We start from the raw sequence: 26551 nt of genomic DNA, 5'->3' as shown, positions 1-26551 counted from the left end.
GTCGCGTTCGGGTTTTACGATCCATTTCGCTAAATAATCGGCGCATCATTTTTTCGCGCAGGAACAGCGAGGCGGAGGCAAAACGCCGCTGGCTGCGTGCCAGCTCTTTCTCCTTCTTTCTCTCGAAGCTATACTTCTTCGGCAGCCGCTCGTTTCTGAATGAACAATAGAAAATGTCTGCTACGCGCCGGCGCTGCGCGTCATTAATGAATACCTTGAATCGGTCTGGCCTCGAGCACGCCGGGTGTTTACCGGGTGTATACGTGCGCGGACCGTGGTCAAGTAGAAACGAGCGGCAGCGATCTCTCATGGTATAGCCAATGTCCATCCTAATATGTCCGGGGGAAACAGCAGCAGGAAGTTGTAACTTCGCCGATACACGGTTGGTAGCGCGCAACGTAATCATCTTTCAGTGAATGTAAACGTGGATTAATTTTTTCCGCGCCTCTTTGCGAATATCGACTACGTGCTGGAACGGCTCAACTCGATCCTATTACATACTTACATCATACGTGTACATCTTGCATACTCGTGTTCTGAAAGTCTCTGACATTTGTTAAGATTTAAAAAATTCAAACAACTTCCTAAATATGTATATCTATTAATCTATTTAATGAAAATACTGAATGTTGATGGTACTGTGGTGATTATTTTGCTTAGAGATTTGTTGATTACATTATTTAGGACAGTTGTTTCTAAATAGTTATGATTATAATGAATTATCTTTTTAATAAATATACGTCTTTCCCAAGCTTTATAAATCGATTCATTCTCGATTATGTTTTGCTCCGCGCATTTCAAGTAGCGGAGCTCTCTCAGAATCGAACTTGGAGCGATGTAGCGTGCGAACATCGGCGTTTTCGGAACTCGTAACAGCATCACCTGGGAAGATAGCCCAATAAACTGCCTCTCCCTCTTTTAGATATACTCATCTCACTCTTCTCCCGTTCCTTCTTCCTCTCTTTCTCTCTTTCTTTCATTCTCGACTCCCGTTTCGCCGACAGCCACTTCCCTTCTGGGAAGAGAGGCTGATCTGACTCCCTCTTTAAGTATCCTCGGGCACGCCATCGGCGAAAACCTTCGTCCTTTTGTTCCGTCCTCGCTCTTTCTTTTCTTCGCTTATTCGTTTCTTCGTTCCTTCGTTTCTTTCTTCTCGATGCGCGCGGTGAATAGAAAGAGAAAGAGAGCACCCAGTGGCGTGTGATCGAAGGATTTCTCTCATTGTCAGCAAATCAGCGTTATCAGGTGACAGCAATATTAATTGAGTCTCTTTGAGTTACAAAATTTTTTCGGCCCACAATACGAGAATTATATTGATAAAATATTTTAATTCCGCAATTAATATCAGATATTAATAATTATATTAGTTATTTTATTAATAAAGGAGCTACATAAAAAACAGTTTATTAAAGGAACTTTCGTTTTTGAAGTAATTTTAGTAACCGCATTTCTAGATGCGTTTAATAATAATAATGATAATAATTTTGGAAAATATTGATATCGCGTAATTCCTCTTCTATGATAATGGAAGCACAGATTGCGGAAAACTTAGGAGTTTTTAAACTGTCGTTGTGTTTAAGTTATTATCATATACTCTCTTCATCCATCAGTGATAATTTTTGAATAATATTTTCGAATCACTGGGATTTGTTCGTGCCTTTTCACGGCTACGCTATTGATCTTACTACACGAGATAGACCGCAGTGGAATCGGTGGGCCCCGGTACGCTACCGGTTCGGCTGTGCGAGAGCGAGGCGCACGGACACGCGCGTGCACCGAAAACCGGTGCCGTGAGATGCAGGTTTTTCGGTAGGGCACCTGATCGTAGCCCCGGATCCTAATCTGTTGGAGCTATTACGATAATACGCCCTGGTGTAAGGAAGGTTGTAGCCTCCGCTCGTTCGTTCGCTCATCCATTCGTTTACACGAAAGCGAGTAGAGACACCGGACGAGAAGACGAACCAGAGGCGAAGACGAGACTGAAGTGAGAGAAAAAGAGAGGAACAGGATAAGAGAGAAGGAAAGGAAGAGAGAGGAAGGAAGGACGCCTCTTTCCCAGAGCCGCAACGTGGTATACTCGCTTACTCTCTTTGTGCCGGATGCGTGCCGCCGACAGAGTAGCAATAGCGGACGAACGTCCGGTCTGCCCCCCCCCCCTCTCTCTCTCTCTTTTCTTTCTTCTCTCTCCTCTCTCCTCTCTCCCGGAGGCCGATGCACTTCGATCGCATCATTGGGTGTAGCGGTGCACCTCGTCGCTCTGCCTCAGTGCTGATCGCGTCGACTAATTACTATCACATCGCGTCTCATTGTTACCTGATGCGAACTCATCATTAATTTGGCGATTTACATTTTTTTATCGGGATATCTGATGTATCTATGATAATCACAGCGATACGATGTTTCTAAAGTAATATAAAAAATGTATATACATATATAATGCCTTACTTTGCAATTTAAGATACCATATAAGATTATTATAAGGAAGTTTGAATAGCTTGATATCGAAATCACTCAAACGAAACATGGTCTCATGGTCTCATGGTCTCATGGTTTTTTCAGAGAAAGTACTGATCACGCGGTTGACTACCCAGAAGTGGCTGGACGTCGGGCCAGACTGGACCGTGGACGAGTACAAGAGCGCCCATTCGCAAATGAAGTATGAATATAGGGTGACTTGCGCGCCGCACTATTACGGCAAGGGTTGCGAGGACCTATGCCGGCCGAGGGATGACAACTTCGGCCACTATAGCTGCAGTCCGAGCGGCGAGCGCGTCTGCCTCACTGGCTGGAAAGGCGACTATTGCAACACCCGTAAGTACATTATGTTCATCATTCTGCCATTCATGACCGCACCGTATTTTAAGCGGTAGCGCGGACACCCTGGTCGCTATTTATTTCCGCGTTCTCTATCACGACTGCACGCGCGCATCAGACATATCGTTTTATCTTTCTCAATTTGTAATAGTAACGATAATCATTTAGGCTAAAAAGAACCTACCAAGTAACGGCTAATCACTATTGATGAATGAATCGTGACGCGATTACGAAAGTCGTTAGGGAATTATCAAAGACTGCATGCTTGTTTTACGTTCTCTCAACGTAATCCCGCATTTCTTCCAAGGATTTTGCGATGCACGCGGTTATTAACAGGCAACGCTGCTGCCTCCGCGATCCCTACCGACGTCGAATATGCACGCTACCTCGGTAAACGACGATACTCTCGCGAATTGCCCGGCGCGGCTTGCCGAACGAACCGTTCCTCGCGTTCTCTCTCGCTCTTTACGTTCTTTCAAAGCCCGGTGTCTCGCCGCGCGAAGGAGAGGCCCGGTGTAGTCGGTGGTGGTGGTGGTGGTGCGCTGCAGCGCGGCACAGCCGAGACTTCGAAGCGTGCAGCAGCTTCCCACGCTTGGCTCGCGCGTGTGCGAGTATTTCCTCTCTTTCTCTCTTCCACTCCCTCCTTCGTCCGGCTCTCTTTCTCTACTCTTCTCCGTTCCGCGGCCTGACTGTGCAGCATCCCTCTCTTTTTCACTCTCGCGTACCTGCGAGCCGACCGCGACCTAATCCGTGTGCACGTGTAATGATCCGAGATTGTGTGAGCGAAGGAGGCAAGGGGGCGAAATCTGCCTTCGTGTGTGGCTCTCTCTCTCTTTCTCTTACGATCTATCTTTCTTTCTCTCATTCTTCTCTCTTTCATTCTCCTTTTCCGTCGAGACTCGGTCGAGACTCCGCGCGAGTCGGATGGAACGGTCGTGTCTGTTACCGGAGTCACAGTCGTCGATGTCGAAGCTCCTGGCCTCTGATGCGTACAGGTTCGTATCCGCACCTGGTGTCCGACTGCGTCTGACCTGTACGTACAAAGGTGCTTTTATTCACCAGAGGAAGGGACTTTTCATTCAAAGAATCCAGGACTCGTTTTCACAGATTGTGTCGAATTGTTCGAACAGACAAAAGCTAACCGTTGCTCTCCGACCACGCCAAGTGTCGTCGAATAACGTCTTCAGATTTCGCGAGGAATGTGAGAAAAAAATTCGGGAAAAAGCAATGTATCATTCTGTCTGTTTAATCCTGGAACTGGAGTTTGTATTACTTAAATTATGGTGTTAGAATATTACGTGATCCCAAATCATTTCAAAGTAGATAATCTATAACTTGCATTTTTGTGTAAAAGATAATATGAATATATATCATAAGCGTGTTTTCTATCTCGTTTATACGTTTTTACGCATAGAAAATATCTGTTCCAATATTGAAGGTTAACGTTGTTCAATCTTACGAGTTTAATGTATGAAGCTATACGTTACGTCTTGGATCATATTCCTCGAGGTTTCCACTTTTCCACGAGCTTTCTTCGTTTATGCCAATTCTCGGTTCCCGAATTCCATACTTTCTCGAATCCGATCGAAGTGAAAGATCGATCGTAGGCGAAGTCTCTCCGTGTGTGGGGCCTCGTCGGTCCCCGGTCGTTGCACTCGACACCGAGTGCTCGGGGCCGCCGCGATCGACAAAGTTCGCGCGTCGATTACTAATGGACTACTTTTCATTTTGTAGATATTCTTCGACTATCGTTCGACGAGTCAGTTGTTCGAACAATTTTTTAGAACTTGTATCGCATTCTCCAATATTGGAAAAAGTAGGATTTAAGAGAATTTTTAATACAACCAATGATCTTCATTGACATTTGACTTTTAATTCATATCACTTTTTTTGCTGGTAAAACAGACGAGACTGTAAAAAGAAAATCGATTTCGAAACGCGTTTACCAAAGTAATGATATGCAATAAACCTCGATTGTCCGCTACCGCAATATTTCACACGATTATGCAGCCTAACAAGAAGCGGCAAAATCACTGTCGCGCTCTCGCTCGACGAGCAATCGGCCGCGAAACGTCAGGAAATACGACGATATAAATCACGAACGGCAGACTCTCCTTCGGAACGAGTCTCGCGAGAACACAAAAGGACTTTCACTTCTTCGGAATCTGCTGAAACGGTCGTATCTCGCGTTCGATTTCGCTACTTCCGCGTTGTATCTTCCCGAATTTTAACAGTGCATTTTTCTTTATTTTTTATATATCTTTTTTACGTATTTGTGTTAATGTTCTAGAGTACAGAAATTGTCGTGCAGAAATTTGATTATATCATTACGATACTGTAATCATAGATGGATTTACGTAAAAATTGTCACCTTCCGAAGAGATTAATGATGTCGCAAGTGCGTTAATATGATTTTTGCTTACTCGAAGTCGCTTTATCATCTATTTTTCCTCATCCATTCGTCTAAGGTTTCGTACCCCCTCGTCTAATCTAAATCGATATCCAGAAAGTACTTGTCATCGGACATTCTCGCGACCAAATTGTCGCATTTTGCCGAACATGCACTTTCTCTGCAACGGCTTCGATCGCGTATGACGAAGGGTTAACTCGCTCTATCCCGTTAACCCCTTGGTGAGAGGGGTGCTTCGGTCGGTAGGTCGAGAATAGACGATCGGGCACGCCGCCGCAAGCAGTCGAACTCTTTCGGGGGTGCCGATACGTAAGCGTTATATAGGGGTTGCTGGCGGGCGCGCAGAGAGAGAGCAGCTGCAACGCGCGAACGAGCCGGCCTGAGCGAGTTGGGCCCTGACAGCTGCATCGAGAGGACGGTGCTTTAACTAACAGCTGCCCTGTTACTCGCACTCGCAGTCCACGTACATTCCGGCTCCTCTATTCCCCTCTCTTTTCTCCGTCCCTTCTTATTCCTGCAGTTTTTGTTACCCCTCTGCGAGCAACGCAGCACTTTTCCGAATGTACCTTCGATGTCCCCTTTTATCTTTCGGTCTACCTGACGGAACTTTTCAAGTCGAATTGTGCCAATTGTGATATAAGCTTAGCTTAGAGTGACCTAGACTTTAACGAGATCATCATTAAATAAGGCAGGCAGTAATAATAGCTACCTTTAGGGATATGCTATTCAATCGAAAATTCGTATCGGTTTTTGCCTAAAAACTTGATCACAATACATGTAATTTCGATGAAAAGACTAATTCTTATAATCCTCTAAGTGATTTTACGAGTCAACGAAAATTTTGAATACTAAAATCTTGTTTATATTTTATATCCTATAGAAAAATTGTGGCGGTGTTCTTCTTTCATCTGACTTCTATAAGTAATCTCGTGGGCTACATTTAGCAGGTAGTGTGCCATAATACGGCAGGTATATATATATATGTATATATAGGCGTGGCAAAAGATGGTGACAATTATTCTCGCAGGAAGGAAAAGAAAGAGGTTTTGAGAAAGGAAAAAAAGGTGGACAGTGGTTTTTCATCAAGGGAAGTCGGTGCTGATGACCGTTTTGAAAGGAAATCTGTGGCCGTGGATAGAAAATCAATAAGTACGTTGCGGAACTAGAGAACTTCGGGGTGTACGGTGTATCAATGGGCTGTGTGGCTACGTATGTCTTTCTTTGTCTCTTTTTCTTTCTCTGTTTAGGACGTTTCAGACGTTAAAAGAACCGATGTGCAAAAGTCGGCAGATTCATTCAAAATGACATTTGCGAATGTATTATATGTGTATGTTACCTGCTATTCAATATATATATGGTCTCAATATAGTATTCAGTAGGCCCATTTACATGCAATAATTTTTTAAAACTTTATCACTTATATAGATTATTAATTTTGTGATTAATTGTTTGTTTTATGCAAATATCTAAACTAAGATTTGTCCCTATATATGTTTGAGTATTAAAAAAAAAAATATTTTTAAAATTAAAGCGGTTTCTCAATTGCATCAACGTCCACAATTTTCAGAATGTAATTTCAATTAACATTTAAAATATGTGGTGAAGTAATAGTTAATATATAGCAAAATATAATAAGTAAATATTAATTAATTAATTAGGTCAGCTTGATGATATGAAAATGAAAACAAGCTAGTTAGTATTGTTTAATTATTAATTTCAATTGACAGTAAAATGTACAGATATCAAAATAGAAATGAATAATTGTTATTATATTATTTCGTGTTATCGTTACCAGCTTGACCTAATAACCGTTTCAATCGTTTACAGTGTTTCATAAAGCCCTGCGGGATATATAATTTGCAATTCGTTGTATTATATATAAATATAATTTAATTGCTCGTTGTTTTGTTAAATGCTGACTATATTCGAGAGCTCATATCAATATTCTGTTAGATACAATGCTTAATTTGAGAAACGCATCGTTGAAATATCGTGTCGAATGAAATGCGGGAGGATCTTCGACGTCTTCTTCTCGGAACACTTTGGTCGGCTTGGAAGATCAGCGTTCCGCGGGAGGAGAACACACGGCGAATTTATAGCCCACCTCGCAAGGTTTTATCTCGAAAAATCGCAGCGGCCACAAATCGGTCGTAAATAATCCTCGAAGGGCAAGATTTGTCGCGGCTTACGAGATTTGTTTAGTCACTGGTTTCTCCCCGTCGCATCTCCTTCCTCTCGCCAGGGAGAAAAGGACCCTTCTTCCCTTTTCTTCTTCTTCGGCAACGGTATGGCGAAAAGGTGGTATACTAAATGGGAAGAGGATGAAGGAGAGAAGGAAATGGTGGAGGCAGGGAGGGTCGCAGTGGAATCTCTGCGATTCGGTCGTTCGTCGACGATACACCGACGGCCGGCGAGGGCACGAGGAGAAGAGATCGCGGCGGCTCCGACGGCGGGGCTAAGGGGGGTCGTATCTCTCGTTCTCCGCTCTATAAATACCATACTCCTTAGCGCTCGGCCTGTGCCATGCTATACCGCGCGCTGCACCGCGCCGCGCCACACCGTGCCGTGCCGGAGTTGGTCCGTCCGTCCGTCCGTCCATCCGACCGGCCATGGCGAGTAAGAGAGTCGGGCCGTTGCGCTCGGTGCCAAGGTCACATGGCCCTCGTGCTGCTGCTAGTCCTGCTCGCCGGCCCTGCTTCGCGCCGAACCGTGTCGGAATCGTCGAACCGCCGCCCTCAACCCTTTCATTCACCGGCATCGAGCGTATACCGGGATTTTTTCTTTCGATTTCCAACCTGGTTTTTAGTCTCGACGCTGATCGACGCCGTTGGCAAAGTCGTTATTTTTATCGAGCGTTTTATCAGACTGACGAAGTTTAATTAATCCCTGTGGTAATAACAGCGGCATGATTGAAGACGGTGTTCTAATAAACTTTCTTGCACAATACATTAGTTTTTAGACATGAATTTTGGATTTAACGTTTTTCGAACCTGTCCGCTTGCGTTGATAACTGACCACGCGAAATCGTGGTCGGTTATCGCGCTGTCGTGTCTCCCTAAAAGAGTTAACAAGGTGACGAAGAAGGAATCTAAACGGGTGAATCCATCGATTCCTCGCATACTTACACGCGGCGCGGAATTAATGAAATTGTGTCACGCATCGTTCGATGTGTGTCGTCTAGTTCGCGAATACCCCCCCCCCCTTTCTCGTGAGGAAGGGGAAATTCGCGCTCTCGGTAGTTGGCCGGTAGCCATCGAGTTTACGTATGCGGCAGGAAAATTAGTCAACTAGGTACCGAGGCGATACCAGAAGCAAACGCTATACCGCACGTGATGCGTGTCGCTCGCCTCGCCTTTAAACGGCCCGCATCCGGGGTGCCGTTATAGACGTTCCCCCAAATTCGACCGAGTCATTCGTTTGTGGTTTACTCGCCCGATAAACAAATGGAATACGCGTCTTTTGTGAGGTACCACCACCTGTTAATTTTTCCGTTTCCCGTATTAACGTTTTAATTATTTTGACTAGCATTTTAGATATAAAAAAGGATAAAGTTTATCAAATTAAAAACATTTCATAATAAAAGTGCAAACGTAGAAATAAAGCTATAGAAATACAAAAAAAAAATAAAACGCAATCTTCAGTCAGTCAGAGGTCAGTTGGACTATTCGGTTGTTGCGAACTTAATCACCGCTAATTACAGCATCACATGCTATAAACAATTACAGCACAGAAGTATTATATTTTATGTCCCGAAATGTAAAGAAGGACGAACTACCGTACGCGTGTATGCATGCCATCGGACGTATATTATCGTATATACACCGTATTCACCGCTCGCTCGTGCAGTCGTGAGGGACGCGATCGACCTCTCGCCGAGAGTTGCCTTAACCTCTTGGATTTTTTCTTACTCATTTCAGCCCGCTGCCTGCCCGGATGCGACGAGCAGCACGGACACTGCAATCGACCCAACGAATGCATGTGAGTATACATACGCCGGCATTCGCCTAATACTTGCACGTGCGCTTGTGGTGTGTGTGTGTGTGTGTGTGTGTATGTGTGCATTGCGCCGCCCCATACAACCGCCAACTAAATTCCTGGGCCCCGACACGGTGCATCCACTCCTCTGTATGCACCGCCGCGGCGTATGCATGTACGCGCGATAATAATTACGCGCATACCTATCGTAAATTATCGTTCGGCGCGGTTTCGAAAAGGTATACGCCAGCCAGCAGCTCATGGATCCACGTCACGATTCCAGTAACGCTGTCCTACACAAAGTATCCTAGAATCGTTTCATTCTCCCTAGTCCCTCGCGAGATGTTACAATTCCAATTGGAAGAAGTACCGATGATGATTCATCTTTGACGATTCATCTCGTTTTTTTTTTTGTTATCGATCTGTTGCATATTTTATATCGCAAAAGTTTGAGGAAGAAGGATAAAGTTCAAAAGTATAATAAACGAATCCTATTTTGCGAATAATTTAAAGTCAACAATTTTAATTAATAATTCCATTTGCGTGCCGTATAATGTAATGTTACTGCTAACTGAAGACGCATACGCGCCGCGCACCCTTAAGAATCCTGTTACGGCGCGGGCATTCATGACGGCATTACAAGTGCGCACCCGTTGTATATTATCGTACGCATATTTTCGTAACGCTTTTATGAGCGTGCGCACATATAGCGAGAAGGAAGAACGAAGTGGAATTTGAAGTTCCTCGGCTGGCTTTCCGTTCTAACGAGGCAGTTTCCGAGGTGCCAATCGTTCTTGCTCTTTCTTCCTTTCCTCGATTCTATCGCCCCTTTCTTTCCTCTTCCTTCTCCTTTTTTCCACTTTTACCATCTTTCCCTCTTTGTTTCTTTCTCTTTTTCTTTTCTTTTCTTGGCTCGCCATCCGACGTGTTATTGAACTTTCCGATTTAATCCGCCGTTTGGCAAAATTCCTGGATACCTCGACGTTTCCGCGTTTCCTTAAAGTTCTTCGCATAGTTTCAGTCTAATCTCTTTTCCTTTTCTTCAGCAAATGCAAGGACATTCCATAAATTATGTGGTAGTATTTTCAAATATTCTATTTTATCAGATCCGTCAACAAATTTGCAAAACTTCCTTTTTCTTCTTTTTTATGCAAACTTTTTTTTATGCAAAATATATCGCAGTTAAATAATACGATGGCTCGCGAATCTTGTTCGCGAATGTCACGCGTTTTATAACATATATCGCGTCGCGCTGACATATCGGCTCAAATCTCCGCCTGGTCGCGTTAACCCCAGCTTTAGAGTTAACTCAATCATCTAATTACTCTACGACCAGGGTTAATTGTCCTGTTAGCCGCAGCTACGAGTTCGCCATTCGTGCCTTATTCATGGTCCCTTCGTTCTCGCGTGATTTTTCAAGCAAATCCACTTGAAAAGGAAATATATATACGGGACACTACATAATGTGTAAAGTTACCCAATTTTCTTATGTTAACATCCACGTACTGTTTTTCGCTCAATCAATTTAAAGCTGACTTTTCTGTAACGATAATTTATTCAATTATAATCTTTCTCTCATGATTTTTTGTGTATCGCGTTTAAAATGCATTTAAAAATTTTTTTATTTTTCGTTTCTCTCATTTCTTTCGTAGTGTTCGTTTCGAGTACCGTCTCCGTTAGAATTGGTGCCGTCGCGAGGCTCAAAGTTGCACGATTGTGAAAGGAGGAACGGCGATGTATTTTCCCGCACTGCGAAATATACATCGCCGTCGTGAGTTCTCCAACGATGAATATCGAGAGTTTCTCGCGATGGCAGCGAACGCACTATGCAGACTATGCGTGTCTGCCTCTACCGAGAACACGTAACGCCGATAGTTAAATCTGAGAACGAATCGATTCCGAACAATTCGCGAACCAATTTCAGATTGCTCCAGCTCTCTAAAACTCACTAATTAATTTGATTACCAAAAATTTATATAGGTATTTATGATAATTTATCATATCGTGAATACCTATATAAAAACTCCGCAAACTTGTAGAAAATTAATAAATTGTACAATCATTGTGTAAAAAAATTTCTTTGCGATGTAAGTCATGTATATGGTACGTCGTCTCTTGGTTGAGTATTATTATTTCGTGCACCATTTTAATACGGTCATTATGATGGCATGGCACGCAACGAACGTTAATTACGCGCGCGCACATTACGCGTACACGCCACCTTCGTTACAGGCAAATTTTTTTTATATAACCTTAAGACCATTCTCGACGCTCGAATCCGATGAATAAAAATTACATGAATGTAACGGACTTTGATCGGCGTTAACCTTGATCGCACTCCACGTGCACGCGACAATGGCTGACGCATGCCGCTTTACACGCCCCGATCGTAGATGATTACATAGATTGCGGGAATGGAATTACGATATGCTCGTTTTCAGTCGCATAGCGTATATTCGCGTATACTCGGAAAGGACGATAACAATCGTTTCGAGGTGACGGACCTCGCCGGACTCGTGGGATATCGCGCTCGTGATACGTGGAAGAATCACGGTCGTTGGACGCCCCATTGAAATTTTGGAGCCCGCGTGCGGTTGTGCGTGCGTGTGATGTCTGAATACCGATGACGATGCATCGACGGTTACGATCTCTCGCCTCTTTGAGGTGAGAGCATCGGACGACGTCGCTTGAACGTAAAAAAGGAAATCCAAGGAAGAAAAGATAGAGCCATAAGACACCTGTCATATTTCGACATTTGATTCCTTAGGAGAATTAAAATTAGAATTTGGTATAAAATTATACGAATTTACATTTTAAATTCTGTGCGTATATCCCAGTGATATAAGTACAAGTCACATGCACGTACAAGAAATTTACATTTTTCTCGGTGAACGTCAAAATTAAATCTCTCGATTTTCTGTCACACTTCGCGATATTATTTCGATTAGACTCCGTTTAAATAGCCGCATAACAACAGGCAAAGGTCAAAGAACGCACTCGAACGCGTCTCGAACGTGGCGCGATATCCTCGCATCTGATGGCACAGAATCGCAAAGAGAGGCGGAGGAGGAAGAGAAGATGAGAGAGAGAGAGAGAGAGAGAGATAGAAGTCGTCCCCTCTCGTCTCTTTCAGAGAGACATTTAACCGAGTCCGATATGCGCGCGAGATTTCCATAGCCGACCGGAGAGCCAATCCTCCTTCTCTACCTTCTCTTCTTCCTTCTTCTGTTCCCCTTCGCCCTCGTCGGTGCATGACCTATCCCTCGGTGGTAATTATGGCACAGTCGCGATTCTGTTGCGGCCTAGCCGCAAAGTAGAATGCGCGATCACGTGGACGCCGCTCGCCGGCGTTTTTTCGGGAAGTACACGTTTCTAGGAGTACACCTTCCACCTTCGTCTCTCGCGGTAACCAACGATCACGAGTAATCCGCGCGGCACAGTTCGGCTGACTTTCCAACCCCCTTTGGTCCCGTTTCGTCTCTTTCTTTACCACTATTTTCTGTCTCTCTATCTTCCCTCACGCCCCTTTCTCCTTCTCTCTCTCTTATTCTTCCTCTTAGTTCGCGACGGTTTTTCTCTTTCACTCTCTCTTTTACTTTGTACATAGGACTTAATGGTATAGTCATGCAACGTCCACGGCTGCAGTTTTCCCTCTGCCATCTCCTCCTCTTGCTTCTTCTTCGGCTCTTCGTTCATCTTTCTCTACCTGTCTCTCTTACCCTTCTCTCCCCATATCTTTATTCTCTCACTATCTCTTTCTGACCACGATAGTCACAGCGAGAGAGCGACTGTGTAGTGACGTATATACATGCAGATACATGCAATAGTGTGGGGCACCGTGAGCAGGCGCGCGCGAGCGCACGCACGCACACAGAGGAGAGTAACCTTTCCTTGACCCGCATACTGAACGGCTGTGCCGAGGCTCGAACCGTGGGAACACACTACTCGACGACTCATCCCCCACCGCTCCGTCAGAATTCTACTTCCCCCCTTCCACCTTCCTTCTTACTCTTCTGCTCCCTCCGCGCCGCCGCGCCGTCCCTGTCGGTCCCGCGCATCTCCCTCTCTCTTCCGTGAACTCTTCCTCGCCGCTGTCTTTCTCCCGCTCTCTCTCTCGCATCCCAGGCCCCCTGTCCCCCACTCTTCAATGACTGCTTCTTCCCGTTCGCGCCACCTTCGGTCCCTTCTCTATCCCTTCTCTCTTTTTCTCAACGCGCTCGTGTGCGCTCTATGCACACATTGAAACTGCTTCTCTGGTATATGCATATGTGTTTGTAATATGTGTGTGTACACTTCACAGGGCACACACATGTAGCATCTTCTTTTCATTCCACCTCTCGTTCTTTCGTTATCTCTGTCTGTCCTAGTCTCTCTTTCTTCTTCATACCTTCGTGAAGCATAACCCCCGCACGTAATGTAATGGCCGACCAGCGTATCATCCTCATCTCCTGGCATGCCACCCTCTCACCCTTCACCAGGCATTTTATTCTACCTCTCTCTCTTTCTCTTCTATCGGTTTTATCCACTTTTAAGATATTCCATGTCGTTGTACGTTGCCTCCCCCTCTTTCCTGTTTCTTGCCGGTTATTCTCCCCTCCGCGTACAAACCGCGAATCTTTTCTTCCTTCGCGACTCGACCGAGAAGTCCTCGTGCCATCCTTTCCTCTCTCGTCTTCCTGCCACATATACACATACACATCATTCGGTGCGTCGTCGCCGACCTCTGTCCTTTTTTCGTTCTCCCTCTCGCTCTCTCTTTCTCTTTCCCTCTTTCTCTCGTAAGAGCTCTCCTCGTTCACGGGGTTTCGTCGATCCTCTTCTTGCACCCATGACTGCCTTCTGTCCATCACCGGTGAAACTCTTCTCGAAACTCGTGACGGACGGAAGACAGAAGAGGGTGGGAGGGACTCGAATATCGAAGTACGCAGACCCAAACTTCGTTTCACGATTGGATCTCTGTCAAAACACGGCCACGATGGTCTAACCAGACCTAATAATACCAACGCGTGGGTCATCCATCCAAGCGCCAATCTCGCTGGGCACTGTCCTGACAGGATCCGATAATATATACAGCTAGTAGGGAGAGAATGATTTATCTCCGAGGATGATTCAGCTTTCGTGGAAACCGTGACATATCTTCGTCATCCATTTACTCTGCCGGTGGTATCCAACTGTAGATAGATATGATACGTGTCAGCCTTTTGATTTGTTTCTTATTTTATCGTAATCGCGCGCGAGCATCCGAGCACCGCTAAAGAGCCATGTCCTGTCGTATTGTTGCAGATGTCACAATGGCTGGAAGGGCTCACTGTGCAATCAGTGCGTTCGATACCCGGGCTGCCTCCACGGTACCTGCCAAAAGCCCTGGGAGTGCGCTTGCGACGAAGGCTGGGGCGGACTGTTCTGCAACCAAGATCTCAACTATTGCACGAATCATAAGCCGTGCATGAACGGCGGCACCTGCTTCAACACCGGCCAGGGCTCATACACCTGCTCGTGCCCGTCAGGCTTCACCGGCACGGAGTGCCAGACGCCGCTCTTCGACTGTCATTCGAAGCCCTGCCTGAACGGCGGTACCTGCACGATGACGGAGTCGCCGTCTGTGAGCTACGTGAACGGCAATGGCACCGAGTTATCGTCGTCCTCTAGACAGCAACATCGCCGTGGCTATCGTTGCACCTGTCCACCCGGTTGGCGCGGTCGACACTGCGAGATCACGACGCGATCTTGCCGGGACTCGCCTTGCCGACACGGTGCCACCTGCGAGGACGACTCTATGCGCGGCTACGTGTGCCGCTGCCCGCCCGGCTACACCGGTACCGACTGCGAATCGCAGGTCGACGAATGCTCGCCGAATCCCTGCGCGAACAACGGCACCTGCACGAACCATATCAACGGTTACCGATGCACGTGCCTCGCCGGCTTCACCGGCGAACGCTGCGAGATCAACGTGGATGACTGTCAGGGCGATCCGTGCCTGAACGGCGGCACCTGCAAGGACCAGGTGAACAGCTTCCGCTGCCAGTGTATACCGGGTTACGTCGGCAGGCTCTGCCAGGACAAGGTAGACTACTGCCTGGCGAAACCGTGCGCGAACGGAGGCAGATGCACTTCTGGGACCAACGACTATCATTGCACGTGCAAACCCGGTTTCACCGGCAAGGACTGCAGCGTCGATGTGGACGAATGCCGGAGCGCACCGTGTCAGAATGGCGGTATATGCCGGAACCGCGTCAATGGCTTCTTGTGCGAATGTCCGAACGATTGGCATGGCGACACTTGCAGCGACAAAGCCGGCGTTGCAGTGGTACCGTCGATCGCATCACCGTCCGCGCCCGCAAACGTGCCGCTGGCGGAACCGTCTTCGGGCAACAACCATTGGCCCGGAAATTTATCGAAGCACGTCGCTTCCAGGAAGACCAGCTTGACTACGGAACACCTCGTAATGATCGCGACTCTTTCCACCGCAGTACCGGCCTTTGCGCTGTTCGCCGCAGTCGCGGTGATGTGCATGAAGAGACGACAGAAGCGGGAGCAAGCAAAGGCAGACGAGGAAGCGAGGCTACAGAACGAGAGGAACGCGGTGCACAGCAGCATGAGCAAACGCAGCGCCAGTACCATCGGCGTCGGAAGCAATGGCATTGGCAGCGTCGGCGTTCTCCTCGGCAGCCCCGGTAGCGGCCTGATCGGCACTGGCGGCGGTAGCGTTTGCGCCTTAGGCACCGGCGACGCGCACATGATTAAGAACACCTGGACGGCAAGTAAAAGTGTCAACAATGTGGCGTCGGCGGCGTCGCGACAGGACGACCTAGACTCGTCGTTCCAGACTGATGTGACGTTGGATAGTTCGTGTTCGGGTTATAAGCCAGAGCCAGTGCTGCAAGACGGTCGGACAACAAGGACGACGAAACAGCTCAACACGGAGGCGGCAGCCCACCGGGCGTCCGCGCACCTCTTCCAGAAGGAGAAGGACTGTCTCGGCCTAGGCTTCGGTATCGGGGTCCTGGAGAGTGCCAAAAGGTCGTCCGTATTTGCCCCTGGCAATGCGGCGGACAGTTGTTGCGCCGCGGAAGCCGCGCTGATGAAGAGGCCGACGACGATATCGGAAGCCAACGGCGCCGGTGTCGTCAGTAGTGGTAGTAGTGGTCCACCGGGAAGCGGTGGCGGTGCCACGGACAACAGCAATTGCGGTGTGTACGTGATAGACGATCATTACGTCAGGCACGACGCCACGCTGGCGGCGACGCTCGCGACGGAAGTGTAGTAGACTTCGGGATGTTGGATTTCCCCTACTTAGAGTGATAGAGAGAAAGAGAGAGAGAGAGAGAGAGAGAGAGAGTGCGTGAGAGAAAAAGAGAAATAGAGCCAGTGCGTGTGCGTGTGCGTGTGCGAATCGTGGATCTTGTTTTCTCCGTGCGCGTAAATTGACAGACCACCCCGTTCGATTTCCTTCGATTTTTCTCGAGCGGCGCCACCGCGATATATACCCTCCGGGACGGCGACGCCTTCGTCTCGGATGCCTCCGGGTGTTTATTTCTTTTTTTTTATACATATATATAAATTTTTATTACATCTTTTTGCGAAGTACTTGTGCATGAGCGATTGGCGCCGCTAGTCGCCGGTGGGACTCCGCGATTGAATCATCGTTTCGGGGAGAAATACGCGTTGCATCGGCCAGTTTTACCAGCCACGGGTGTATGTCGTCTCTATTATACTGGAACGAGAGCGATGACGGACTGACCGAAGACGTTCGTTCGGGGCTGATCGAGAGAGGCGACAGAGACAAGGAGAAGAATTAACGCGATGCTGTGGGGGTCGGCCGGTTTCCTCGGGCAGCCGCCGACCCATCCTTAGGTATTAATATTATTATATCGTGCTCGAAAGTGAAACTCTGTACAGAACTAATTTATTATTATTGTTATTTACTTATTGTATTACTGATTGCTATTAATTATTATTATTATTAATATTATTACATCGTGTCGCATTATCATTGTTCTCGGTATTAGTTCTTTTTCGAATTTGCGTGATCGAGCTGCCGACCGGGGCAAGAATACGACAGCGAAAGATCTTTTGTGTATATTATTCGTGTGCGTGTGAAAATGGATGAGCATGTGTGCAGAAGAGCATGTGTATGTGTGATTGCGAGCGAGAAAGTTTAACGACGGATTAGCATCTTCGGAACGACGTCGTCTTTTCGTATTCGGAATTAATGTTTCGTGTAACATCGCTTCTTTTTTCCTTTTTTTTTTTACAAAGCATTCCTTTTCTCAGAAAAAAAATACCGACGCATGAACTTCCGCTTGTCACAGTGGCAATGACGTCCAGCGATGAAAAGCATAAAAATTATTATTTATAATGACACTTCAAAAGAAACGTTCCCTCGACCTTTTGGGATTCTTCATTTCAGGGATAACCCCGATTGGTCGAGGAATGATCCTCTAAACTTCCGTTTGCACGCCAATTTTCAACCGGCTCAAAGGAACGTTTGGAAGGAAGAATGGAAAGCGACGCATGACTCTTAACAAAGTTCCGTCCTCTTAATCCGAAAACGTCGTCATTCCATCGCGATAATTCGAATAAACTTAATATGTGAAAATTGAACGATGCGATAGTTAGGCAGATAGTTTTCGTAGAAAAAGATAAATAAATATCGAGTAATTGCAAGAAGAGAAAGCCTGTTTATGCGAAGCCTATAAATTCTTTGACATATTTTCATTGAATTCAACCCAACTTGTATCTAGGGGAATATGATAGTGAGAAATTTATTCATTAATTTGAAAAATTCCAAAGAAATCGCGTAGCGTTGGCTTTACTTCGTTGAAAAAAAATCATCAATTTTCTACGAATCCTATGTTCGCTACACAGACGACATGTACCGTTCGACGAGACATTGTTTGCGCTACGTACGACTGAAAAGACGAACGGATGTGTATAAATTATGCAAATATCTATATATATATATATATAGAGATATATATATATAAATAAATAAAAATAAATATATATAAATGAACAATGAAGTGAGAGATAATAGATATCCGGCGTCGTCGACAGCGTTTCGACGACGATGCGATTTGTTCCGAAGTGATTTGGCATCGAAATCGGCTAAAGAGGCGAATCGAAAGAGAAATCAAGCGATCATCGTCGCGCGAGAGAACGTCGGATTGAATGCTCATCGATTACATCTAATCGTAGCGCAAACTTCTCTTCCCGAACGCGAATATCTCGCAGAGATGTCTAAAAGATAATTCGGACATTCGAAAGTTCAGCACTTCTTTAAAAGAGAACATTCTAATTTTTCAGATGTCTTTTTCTTAGATATCTTGTGGATTCTCGCATTGTCTCTTTCTAGGATTCATACTTCCGGAAAGCGATGAGGAACCGGCGTTTGAACTGCGATTAAAATTAAGATTTCGGCGGATTCGGTCGTCTCTTCCGCGTTTATTCGCGCCAGACGGACGAATCCGTGAAATAATCAAATCGTGTTGTCCGCGTTCACTCGTGTGAAAAAAAAAAAAAAAATCTAAAGAGATCAGGAAACAAGAAACAATTCGGTTTTTACAGAACTTACATCATTTTCACCGCCATTAGCCGCGCTTATTTCGATGGAACGCTCGCTGACTTCGCCCATGAATGCGTGATAGATAAGTGACGATTATTGTATGTTGATGCTGCACGGTCGATTATGACAATTATTTATTTATGACGGCTGATGACGATTTTACACGGCGTAAAAAAAAATAAATAAATGGCGATTAGTACGCCGATGACAGTGATGACGATATTATCGCGTTAAAAACGCGCGTGTAATGTACGAAGAGAAAAAAAGTGAGTGAGAGAGTGGATGAGTGAAAGAGAGGGAGAGAATTTTAGCGAACAAAGATTCGATGATGTTCCTGTTACGAAATAATGATAATTAAATAAACGAAATGCAAGTACCGACTAAGTCAGGTTTATTTTCGGGTCTCGTTCGCGCGCGGTGGCGCAAACAGGGTGTTTCTTTTGCGTTGTGATGATGATTATGTGACCGTCATGTGTATACCGTAATCGGTAACGCTTTATTTTAGATAACAGCGACCATATACACGATGACATCTGCGGCTCGATCAAAGAATCGCGATGAATCCAATTCCCATCTGGCTTCCATCTTCCAATCCTTTCCTTCACCCCCGTTGAGCCCCCGACGGCCGCCGTCGCGCGCGTACAGACTCCAAATTAACGAGAAACACGTGCGTGTAAATGCGAGATTATATTGTACGAATTACGATGTGTAATAAAGCTGTTGTCATTTTTTGTACTTACACTCCTTCAGACGATTTGATACGTTTCGCTATCGTTGAACAGTCTCCATCATTCCCATCCGTTTATTCCTTTGTCCCGCTCCCAATTAGATTCTATCAACGACGTTTAAAACTTTTAGACTTTCGAATTAGAATTAATTTTTTTTTGTACTAGCGATGCGTATTCGCGAAAAAAAGGAAAATAGTGTTTTCCGCTGATAGTGACCTTTCGTTCGCGACGAGACATTGACGAAGATTGTAAAGACTATCCCAGGCGTACCATACCCCGTTTTTGTATAAAACAGAAAGAAGATAATATGCACACAGCGTATACATACACAGACATACACGCAGCACATCTGTATATTTGTAGTAGGACTATACAATTGCGATTATTATTAATTATTAATATTATTATTAATATGAAACGTGTAAATAGATGAATTGTCAATATAACGATGTCACGCAAACGACAGTGGACGATTAATAATGATACATTAAAAAATGAGCTCTGGTATATTTTTCGTCTCTCCCGCTTCCTTTTTAATCTCGTTACGTAATAAAAATTTGATCGTGTTGTGAGTACACGAGGTTTAACGTACATAATATAAGATGTTTCAAAAAGGATTTTAATAATTAATTTCTTTAATCTTCGCAAATCAGAATAAATCTCTAGTTTTAAAAATATCTTAACGATTGAAATTTGTGTTGATGTTTTGTTAAAAGTAGTCTTCAACTCTTCACTTTGATTCAGGTAAACAAATAACGTAAGCGTACGTTCATTATTTCAATGTATATAATACAAGAAAAATATCTACGTGACTTCTCGCTTCTAATATCATAATTCTCAGTATGACAGAAAAGAATTTAAATCACTAGAATTTAGCTCCTGTGGGAAGCGCTTAATTCCAGGACACTGTATTAGTCACCCATCGAGCGCGCTTTCGAGGCCAGGCCGATACCGGCTCGTCGCTATTTCTGTGTTCGTCGTCGTCACGAGCAGCGCTTAAGGAGGCAGGATACGAAATACATCGCACGACGACAAAGGCTGCGTCGCGTCGGTGTGCCAGCATTGCACTCACGAGAGCTCGGGATGGAAAGCTCGCGTTGCTGCACTGCTTGTGGGAAGATCGACGGGAGAAAGGACAAAGGACCCGGTTAAACGGCGACGACGTCGAACGAATCAAAGTCGCGAAGAGAAAATCGCATCATCGCGGAATGATGCGAGAGAGATATCGCCATACAACTTTATGATAAGCTGTACAACTTTATGTAACTGTGTAACTGCTCGCGCTGCACATCGCGGATTCGATATTTCGCTATTGCGCGTCGTCTCTTCCGGATGCGAGATGTGAGAGATTGAAACTGGTCTTGCTGTTTAACGATGATGCGTATCATCCTTCAGTAATCAACGCGAAAAGTATTGGATTAAAAAGAAATTTATTAATACAAAGAAATAAAGTTGGAAAAATAAGTAGATATCGATTCTATCAATTATAATATATCCAAGTTCTGACAATTTCAAAAAGAAGATGACTTTTACGGAGGTAATGCCGATTCCGAAACGCGATAGTTGATACGAGGGCAAGAGAAACATGACGTGGTAAAATTGTATATCACACCCGTATAATCTTAATAACGAAGTATTCCTCGTGCATTCTTGTGTAAAACACGGAGCGTTTGTAAACATCAGGCGACGCACTGTCGTGATCGTTGCCTGCTAATTGCGAACGTTAAAGCGCGTGTTCATTCGTACGCGTACAAGTGTGAGAAGGGTATTGCTTAACCCATTTTCTTAATGGCAACGGAAGAATCCAAACTGTCGTTCCTCGTAGCGTTTTAATTTCAACAAATAAAATAATTTTCATCTCACGTATTATTACACGATATGTCGATATACATATTTTAGCCTCGAGTAAATAATTTCCGATTCGATATTATCTTACGCATCACGCGAGGTATTTTAATTGAAAATAAATAAATAATTATGTAATGATAAGAGGAATTATATGATCATTATTGGAATGCGGCGAGAAGATCCCTTCATGATGATCTCGTTGCCCATCTTCGTGGTAAAAGGGTTCGAGTAATCAAGCTCGGAAGGATCGTGTGCATTCGGTACACCACGGACAGAAACCGGGGAACCTCGTGAAAGCCGTCGAAAGGCCCCGAGTCCCGAGTCCATCGGCCGAGAGCTACCCACGACTCATCGTGTCGTTATATACGCGATGGTTATTACCGCTGCGCTGCCGTTGCCATTGCCGCTGCTGCAAACCCATTACGATTGCCGTGGCATTCTTCATGTTTGTCTTACCTCTCTTTCTCTCTCGTGTCACCTAGTCTCTCTAGTCTCTCTCTCCCTTCTGCATCTTCCTACACACCCTCGTCCTATCTCCCGATGACAACGCTCTGTCCAGTCCCATCGACTTTGCTCGTTTTAGCCTCGTTCTCATCTATCCCTCCTTCCCTCTGGCAGAAGAGGTGACTGGATACTTAGCCGCCGTTGATCGCGATTCATCTCGCGAAATTTATATAGCTTGTTATGAGCGAATGCGAGTAACGATTTCGTCTCGCTGATGCTGGTCACGATCGACTTGAAACTCGAGCACCGTCTCTTCTTCTATAGGAGGTGTATTAAAGAGACGCCAATTTGCGAAATCGTTGCTCGTTTTGTTCACCTTGTTGGTCGATGAATGTTTATGAATTGATGCTACAGCTAAGAGTTGTTGCAGAAGAGAGAGGGATTTTTAATAAACAGAGTAAAGATAAATCTTCTCGTATTAACGAATTTAACATTATTTTACGTCCAAGAATCGCGACTGATAAAATAGATACGAAAATACGAAAACCGTGCGGTATATATTTGAAGTTTATCTCATCGCGTAGAGGCGCGATGTCTCTTCCAATCTATCGAAAAGCAACGAGGCGAAAGCGCCGAATTACGGTAGGAAGAGAACCGACAGACCGTCGCAAACTGTCGCCATCGATCAGGGATAGGGTTACGACCGGCCCTTCGCGATCCCCGTCGCGCTTCAACGACCACGAAAACTAACCATACCGACGCCAACCACATCTACACACCATCGACATCATCCATATCGTAGGACAGAATTTGGCGCCTCCGTCCGATCGGTCGCGCCGGATGCCGATCGGAAGCAACGACCTGAAAAATTACTTCGTGTTCATACATGGTGATAGCTGTCAACGGACATTATGATTGTCGTCGAAATTATTGCGTTTGTCTTTGCCATTTTTGGGTGGGACTCTCCGCGCGAATCGATACAAAATTTATCTCTAGTTTCAACAATTATTTAAGAATTTCTTCGGTTGTATCGAAAACGTAGTCTAGAGTTCTAGAGCAATACATGTCATTTTGCAGTGGAAGAAATTTGATCAAATTTGTAAGATCGGGTACCAATAAAACAACATCCTGCTCAAACTACGTAAGTGTAAAAACATTCTCGCAAATTTATATGTACATTATTATGTTAAATTAAATTAACAGAATGAAGAATGAAGATTCTGTATAATTCCAGTGCCACGAGAGAGATTTTGCAGTGTCTTAAAAATATATTTTTCTAATATTAATTATTATTTGTTTCAGGCGGAAGCGGCTCGTTTTCTTCGTAAGCTGAACCCATAGTTGGTTTTAATCGGTCGCTCCATCGATGCATTCATTCTAGGTGAAGATGAGGCAAGACAAGAGTCGGAGGCGGAGAGAAGAGGAGGATATATTATGCTCGGTGCCTCAGTGCCGCCTCACGTGCTCATAAACTCAGCACTCGGCGATGTGCACCAAAGCGGAGGGCAAGTGAAAGTCCTTCGAAAGACATACGGAATCGAAAGAGAGAGAGACGAGTTTACCGCGTACGCGTGTGCGCGAGCGCGTGGCCTCTTACTTTTTCGCACTTGTGCATCACGCCGCGCCGCGCCGCGGCAATATGCACGCGTGTGCGGTGCACGTTGCGTTCTCTCGAACTTGCGCGACCCGCGCACGTGAGAAAAAAACGAGCCGCTGCTCTTTTTTTCCTCCCCGAGTACAACCTCAGCTGCGAGTTTACTTACCGGTCCGTAGCGATAGCAAAATGTTAAATTATTTAAGAAGAAAGTTGCAAATATAAACGAAGAGAAAATAATAATCCGAATGATCTCTTCGATGACTATTGATGTGCAGTACTCTCGGAGAAGATGATGCGAGCAGAGCGGCGAGATTTTCTCAGTGGAAAATAATCAGCTTGAATTTTCACCCTTGGCTCAGTAATAGCGCGTCTATCGAAAATTACTCGGTTGCCGTTAATCGAACTTTCGCTTTTAAAGTCACAAGTGCGGCCCCCCGAGGCCGCATCTCGTCTAATCGTCGCCGGATCGACGTAATACCTACGTAACACGCACGCACGATCTGGATGGAGCTGCTGCATCGCACCCAGGTCGCGTTACGGGTTACGAGGCGCATCCCGCGGCATAATCGAGTTAAACGAGCGCGCATAAAAAACAAAACGGGAGCAGCGGCAGTAGCCTCCTCTCTTTCTCCTCTTCTCTCCTCCCTCGGTTCGGGATCGGGAACGCCATGCGAAACCGTAGGGTCGGTACCGGCGAAAAAATTAATTGGGCGGATGTAATCCGACGATTCCCACGATTCGACTATGGTACCGGGCGGCAATCTCTCTCTTTCGCTCTCTCTTTCTCTCGCTGCGTGTGCAGGTGGCGGACGATGTAACATACGAATCGACGATCCGGTCCATTATCGTCGCTTGCTCGTTCGCTCGCGCAAATCGCTTACTCGTACCTCGGGCCTTTTTAAGGCCGATCGAGCCGGACCCGCTCGCTGATTGTCCGTATGTTGTGTTTTGATCGACAAACGGAAATCCGCGCTGTCGCCGGTCGTTCGACATTCGATAGCTTCGCTGTCCCACGATACCGCAGTCGCGTCGATCGTGTTTTTGTAAATTACGGACGAATCGTATATGTACAGCACGAATATCTTTCCGACTCCGATATCTCTAAATCATTTTTCAATTTTAACTTGCGTGTTTCCACTGATAACTGAATAAAATCATAATATGAATTGAGTTACCGTAAGTCAATTAATTGCTAGTATATGATTTTATGATTAAATAACATGAATTAATCGCGCTACGAAAAAAGAGATAACGTTAAAATAACCAATTAAAATCGCGCGATTTGCTGAAGATATTACGGCGTCTCTCGCATTTGCGTTTAATCGCACCTTCGCAGTCCATCTCGTCCGTTACGAGAGAGAGAGAGAGAGAGAGAGAGAGAGAGAGAGAGAAAGAGAGAGAGAGAGAGAGAGAGAGATAGAGAGAGAGAGAGAGAGAGAGAGAGAGAGAGATCGCCGTAACAGTAATTCCTAGAAAATGATTATGGGCGAGAAGCGCGCGTAGGTGGCCGACAGAGGATTTTCCGAGAGGGTGAAGGCACAAGGCACCTCTCTGGCTCTCTCAATGTAACGCGGCCGTAACGTTCACTCGCACACGTCCGTTCCTGCGAAGCGATCCTCCGCTGACATTTGGAACTCCACACACCTTCACGCAAAGTATGCACGACTCCGACCTCCTCCCTCCTCCTCCTCCATTGCCGTCTCCTTCGCCCCCGCTTCCACCTCCTGCTATTCCCCTTTCTTGTCGTATGTTTAAACGATCGAGTCTTAACGGTCTACCACCGTCGCTGCCGGCTTTACCTACATTCTACGAGCGCAGCGTGTACGCCTCGACGCGTTAATGATACCTCCAACAGAACGTCCGACAGAACGTCTTCTTTCAGTAAAGTCGCGATAAAATAGGACTCGTCTAAAACATAGCTTACACCAACAACCGGAGGTATAAAGATAAATGTCTAGATGTTAAACGTATTATGTATTTAACAGAAAACACGTAAGCTGAAAATTGAAAGCCAAAGGGTCTCTTATTGAAATTAAATTTCCAAATTGCACAACCTATGTTACCTATGCCTTTTTTAGTTAAAAAATATTTAAATTCCACCTTTTAAAAAAATTTTTGGATAAATCGTAGGATATATGTTGCTACAATGTGTTCCTTATACTTAATTGTAGAGTGTATGAAAAATAACGTGTTTCGATAAAAACATTTTGCACAGTAGTATATTTCTTTCTGTTTCATATAAAATTCTTCCAAACAAGATGAAGCGTGTAATACTTGCTTTAGTCACTCTACAGTAGTCCGATCACACTTGGCCAGTTTAACGAACATTATAGAAAATCATAGTTCGCTTACTTGTCAACAACAAACGATTATCAATAGCAATCGATTAGCGTTATGTAGTGGAAGGGAGTGCGCATCGCGCAGTCATTAACGACTCACGCTGTACTGTACGGCGAGGAAGAGGAAGAGGAAGAGGGGGCCTCTATAGCGCGTCGGAAACCACCGCGAGGCCAGCTCTCGAGGCCTCCGCGCGCCTTTTTACGACCGCGGTTAAGAACCCGCACCGGACCCGCCGGCGCTTCGCTACCTTTTGACCCCGCTCGGTGCCAGATGCGAGGAAATGGTATTTCGGCCTCGCGAAACCGCCGATCGCCGTGCGCGCGATCGAGAATCGTCGCGACAAATACGTCGATGATAATATGCGACCTATATATAAAATTGAAAGAATGACGTTGCATAAAAAAAAGCAAAATATATCGCATCGCATACAAGACGACTTACCGAAAAATTCAAAATTATAAGCAGCTTCTCTGCCTTTCGTTATAACGCGTACACCATTCTCTTAACCCTTAAATGCCACACCTCTCAAGAATCTCGTAAATGATATGAGGGGTTTAAAAGACCCCAGCATGAAAAATGTCTCCTTACTCATTGATTTTTTTATCTTTAGTTATGAAAATTTTTTTCAATGTTGTTCAAGGCTTCGAAAAGAGAATAAAATGCTTATATTGTTAAAATTTCAATTTCAACATAGTATAAAAAATTAAGTAAACTGAGTACTGCTAAGTGTACAAACAGGTAGGTCAATCATCAATATAGGAGCATGATATGCATATCATCAATGAGCTCCATTTTTGGCAAGAACATTTGAAAATATATCATTGTAAAGG

The 26551-nt window shown here is 45.2% G+C and overlaps 1 protein-coding gene across 2 annotated transcripts in view; it reads left to right on the top strand.

Moving 5' to 3' along the window:
- LOC112452991 (neurogenic locus protein delta) overlaps positions 1 to 19970 on the top strand; it is a 53517-nt gene extending 33547 nt beyond the window's left edge. For both annotated transcript variants that reach the window (XM_025013502.1, XM_025013503.1), the window contains exons 4-6: positions 2560 to 2811; positions 9142 to 9202; positions 14483 to 19970. In XM_025013502.1, coding sequence (XP_024869270.1) covers positions 2560 to 2811; positions 9142 to 9202; positions 14483 to 16463 — 2294 coding nt within the window. In that variant the 3' untranslated portion in view covers positions 16464 to 19970. The remainder of the gene's footprint in view (positions 1 to 2559; positions 2812 to 9141; positions 9203 to 14482) is intronic.
- Positions 19971 to 26551: the final 6581 nt, after the last annotated feature.

The sequence above is a fragment of the Temnothorax curvispinosus genome, unplaced genomic scaffold (genome assembly GCF_003070985.1).
Source record: "Temnothorax curvispinosus isolate PA1 unplaced genomic scaffold, ASM307098v1 QBEX01003901.1, whole genome shotgun sequence".
Taxonomy (NCBI): domain Eukaryota; kingdom Metazoa; phylum Arthropoda; class Insecta; order Hymenoptera; family Formicidae; genus Temnothorax; species Temnothorax curvispinosus.
The sequence above is the reverse complement of the archived record's forward strand: the minus strand, read 5'-3'. Positions and strand labels throughout refer to the sequence as shown.